Source organism: Centruroides sculpturatus, unplaced genomic scaffold (genome assembly GCF_000671375.1).
Source record: "Centruroides sculpturatus isolate CEXI.00-Female unplaced genomic scaffold, Cexi_2.0 scaffold449, whole genome shotgun sequence".
Taxonomy (NCBI): domain Eukaryota; kingdom Metazoa; phylum Arthropoda; class Arachnida; order Scorpiones; family Buthidae; genus Centruroides; species Centruroides sculpturatus.
Genome location: NW_019384714.1, coordinates 328,532 through 333,564, shown reverse-complemented (window position 1 = coordinate 333,564; position 5,033 = coordinate 328,532). Strand labels below are relative to the sequence as shown.

The 5,033-nt window shown below is 25.8% G+C and overlaps 1 protein-coding gene across 1 annotated transcript in view; it reads right to left on the bottom strand.

Moving 5' to 3' along the window:
* Nucleotides 1–647: 647 nt before the first annotated feature.
* LOC111627893 (tyrosine kinase receptor Cad96Ca-like) overlaps nucleotides 648–5,033 on the bottom strand; it is a 36,123-nt gene continuing 31,737 nt past the window's right edge. Inside the window, exons 14-15 of the mRNA XM_023371574.1 lie at nucleotides 2,336–2,447; nucleotides 648–2,260 (exon numbers count right to left, since the gene is read on the bottom strand). Of these exons, the coding sequence (XP_023227342.1) occupies nucleotides 1,989–2,260; nucleotides 2,336–2,447 (384 nt within the window). The 3' untranslated portion in view covers nucleotides 648–1,988. The remainder of the gene's footprint in view (nucleotides 2,261–2,335; nucleotides 2,448–5,033) is intronic.

Sequence of the window (5,033 nt, the reverse complement as noted above, 5' to 3'; positions counted from 1 at the left end):
ATGCTTATATATTATTTAAATTATGAAGTTTTATTAAAATTTAAAATGAAGATGACACTAGAAATATGCCAAGAATTTTATATAACAACAACAGTAAGAGAGATTAAAAAAGGTTACAAACTCATCAAAAGATTTTACTCTAGAAGCCTAATTAATCTAAATTATTAACACATAATTTAATACTTAAGTTAAACTATTCATTTAAGTAAGTTAATTTAGTTTGAAATGATTTAGAAAGAAGTCAAGTTCTAGAGAGTAGGAGAGAGTTAAATGAATTATTGAGTTTCAGTACTGTATTTATTTACATAGTACTTTACCAAATCTTGGATTTCTTTTAGTAAACCTCAATGATCAACAAATATAATTTAAGTATCTTTCAATTGATTATGTAATACTATATCAGTTAAATAATTAAGTCAATTATATGAGAAAACAATGAGCATTATGTTTCAAATGGATTTTAAAATAAATGCAAATAAGAATATAAATTATAATATAAGTTAAAGAATGTATTTCTTTGGCAATTTAAGTTATGTTAACTTAAAAAAGGAAAAGTATTAAATATTGTAAAATAACAAATGAAGTTACAATAAAATATAAATCACATATTATTCATTTAGAATTTAATTTTAAAAAATATTGAAGACTGACATTGCACAATGTAACATTGAAACTATACAAAATCAAAAATATACACATTTTGAGACAATTTACCTTCTTCAAATGTCACACTATAATATACACACACTATTTTTGTATAATTACACTTGAATGACATATCAAAGGAAAAAAATGCTTTTTTACAGTGTAAAAATATAAAATTTATATACAATATAACAGTACAATAATAGCATATGTTATTGATTGCATTTTTAACATTTTCCTACTAGATTTAATGTCATGTAAAATACATTCTTATTCATACAAAGTGATTTTTATCACATACACATATTACAAATATTTAACAAATATTGATTTATCAAGTTTTATACTAAAAAGAAAGAAATCTACAGCAATTAGAAATAACATAATTTAAATATTTAATAATATTTTAGAATACAAATTGAATTTAAATACAATTTCTGCAAGACTCTAATGAAATGTTACATTAAAGCTAATTTTTAGGATATATATTTATATATAAATAGCTATGAGCCATTTACACATTGAACATGAAATAATAATTTTATATTTAAACCAGATGTAATTGTTACTCATGAAGAAAAATTACAAATAATTATGGTACTTTAAAATATAAAAAACTAAAAAAAAAATAACAAAGGTAATAACAATAAATTTATCTGTATTATTTGAATTCAATGTGACTGTTGTGTTGTTTTTGCTGCATTGCATGTGCAATTTGATAATAATTACAGTATATATCTGTTAATTACTTTTATCTGTACGTTTTTCAACAAAAATAAGAAAATAGATAGTTCCATAACTATTGAAAGCTATAAATCTGCACATGATGCAATGTTATTAAACAACTATTTATAGAAAAATATATTATTTATATCAGGTAACATATGAGCCTTTATCAAAATGTCTAATCAAGTTTTCGCAGCATTTACTAATAAAATAAATCTCATAATCTAGAATATATATCTCAGAAAAATCATATTTAAAAATTTTAAACAAAATTTCATTAAAAGTTTTTAAGTTTTTTTGGAGATTTTGAGGATATTCGTTTATTTTTCAAGATTCAGAATAATATCTTCTGACACTATTTTTATAATCACCCTGAGAAACTGAAATAACAATGCTTTGGATTAAATGATTGAAGACAATCTTTCTACATAAATGTATAAACTCTCCAGAAAAGGGAATGCACAATATAATAACATGACATTTAAAAACTGGAATTTTAATTGTTTCAAATTCATTTTGTAAATGGAATGTATTTTATTTAATAGATCACAGATATTGAATTAGTCATATGAATTATTTTGAGCTTCTTTGCACTTTATAATTTATCATACTACATATCACAATATTTCACCAGATAAATCTGTGAGGTTGTAATATGAGTGATCTGGAAACCTATTTAATTCAATGTACTCTTTATCACTGACCAACAGTCTATCTAACAAAGTAACAAGTTCACTGAAAGAAGGCCTATGTTTAGGATTAATGTCCCAGCAATAATACATAACATTATACATTTCACGTTTGCAATGTTCTGGTTTTTCTAGACGATGTCCATGTTTTACAGTGCGCATGACTTCAGCTGCTGCCAATCCAGGGTAAGGTGTAGAGCCTGGTAAATTAAAATTAAGTTCTAAAATTGTATTTTAATTCATTTAAAAGTATAATTACAATATAATTTATTTACCTAGAGTAACAATTTCCCACATAAGAACTCCAAATGACCAGACATCACTTTTGGTACAATAGATGTTATCATAAAGTGATTCTGGAGCCATCCAGCGAATTGGTAAACGTCCCTATAAGAAAATATTTTAATTATGAATTGCAGAATATTGATAAATAAAAATAACATTATAAAATTGTTGTTATGAATCATGTTTTTTAAATTTGTAAAATACATGAATTTATTCCTAATTATTAAATTCAACAAGAGTTAGTGGCCTCTTCTCTATTTCTCATCAATTTCCATTGACACAATTTTCCTTCCCATGCAGTTTTCTTTTTCTCTCATAATACCATTTGTCTGAACCACTTCAGTCTTGTCTCCTGCACTTTTCTGACCAAGTCTGATTCTACCTTATTGCAACACAATCCAACATACCATTTTCACTTCTGTTACTATCATCATCTTATTGATGCCAGTTCTTTTCAAAAAGTAAGTATAATATATCAAATAAAAAAGCACATATATTAAAGAAAAACTTGGTGTTTACTACAATTAAATAAAGAATTACAATAAAATAATAGGATACTCATAAATTTGCCAGTATTGCATGACACTCCATGTGCAAGTACTGCTCACCTGTTCACCTCCATATATTTTTTGGCAACAAAACTGGTACTATTGCATCCCCAATGGGGAGCACCACCTTACAGCCCATACATGACAGTAAGGTTTTATGGTAAACATGAAAGCTGGTCCTAAAACTATTTTGTACCTTTTATCTTTCATTTCAACTATGGTTCTCTCTTGTCACACAAAACTCTTAACATTTCTTTTCAGTTCTTCCAAGCAGCTTGGATTCAACCTGTAATTTCTCTTTTCAATTATTTTTCTTCCTCTATGATTGAGCCAAAGTATTTATAATGCTTAACTATGTTGATAACATATATTCAGGGCAAAATCCATTATAACATATCCTCTCACATCACAGGACATATATTCTGACTTGATTTTATTAGATTTCAAACTTTTCCCTTCTAATGCATTATTCAACTTTGCCAACTTCAACTCAATGTTTTCCTTGACTACACACAGCATAATAACATCTGCATATAAAATGCTCCACAGCCTTTCTTACTTACTGCATCAGCATTTCCATTATTATATTGAAAAGGAATGAGCTCAAAGCTGAATCTTAGTAAAGTCTAACTCTTACTTTAAAGCTTTTAATTTCTCCAAGACAATTCTGACATTTGTCTTTATGTTTTTGTACATTTCATGTATCAATTGATATACTTCTCTAGCATATCTCATATCTCTTTTCTACTCTTCTTATCTTGATAGTCTATCATAAGCTTTTTCAAAGTTAATAAACATCAAGTATAATTCATGTTGCCTTTCACTAAACTTTGAAAGTTTAGACAAATCAACAATTGCATCAATAATTAATTTGCTTGGCATAAAGACAACTTGTTCATTTAATATTGATACTTATTTTAATCTTCTGTCTAGTTGCTTTTTCTCCATTCTAACAAGTTTCTTGCATGCATATGAAATCCACATCTCTCCTTTTCATCAGGTCTGTGTTGCCTCTTCTCATCATGCTTTCCAATTCAGTAAGGCTATTCTCAACCTTTAAGCTAATATTTTCAGTCACTTCATCTCTGTTGAATAGCCTTCTTGAATTTTTTAAGGCTTTAGACTTAATACAGGTACATCTTAACAGTTCTCTGAACTTTGATAATTTCAGATATTAGATTTGTCTAGTGGTTTTACAGCCAGGTGCCCTTTCTGATGCCAACCCATTATAACTGTCAAAAGTTCTAACTTTGAATAAAATTTTCTGAGAATCAATATCCAAAATATTCTTATTATATCTGATTTAAGGTTTAGGGCCTGATTTAAGTTATGAGTGTTGCAGGCTGCTAACATTTTGTGCACCCTTTACAAAAATCATATTTCCAGCCTAAAATAATTTATTTTGTATTTTTGTAATAAGAAATTACATAATTTCAGTGAAATAAATTCTGGTAAACTGTTGCAAAAATAACTTCTCTACTTCAACACAATAGTTTTCTTAACATACAAAAAAAAATTGAACAAAAAATTTTGCATTCCAAGAATTGGTGTACCCTAGACGCTGTAGTTACTGTTCAGTAATCAGGCACTTATTATATCTATTTTGTTTTAAATGTAAATTTATTTAAAACAATCAATTAAACACTATTTAATGCATGATGATATCTGCAGTAGCAAATTCTTCTATATTTTTTTTTACTTTTATTAGCCTAAAAGTACTCAGTAATAATTAAGATATTTTAATAGTATTGGTCTAACCTAAATTTAAACTGTGATTATTTTTGTTAATACATGAATTTTGAACATTTTCTTTAATAAAAGAATATTTATTTATTAGTGCTGATAAATTTATGAACTGAATAATGAATGCAATACATACTGATATACATTGTAAAAACAAAATGATTGCATTTTATAAAGAATTTCAGACTATAAGCTGAAATATTTAAGATACATATAAATTCTTGACTTATTAAACACTAATTTTATAGTGTATTTCAAAAAAAAAAAAAGTACATATAAATATTAAATTATGAGGTAAAATCCAATATGATTTCAATTAAAACCAAAGTTTAACTACATGATTTTAAATATTAAATAATATATACATATATTAACATAAATATTTTATATAATATAT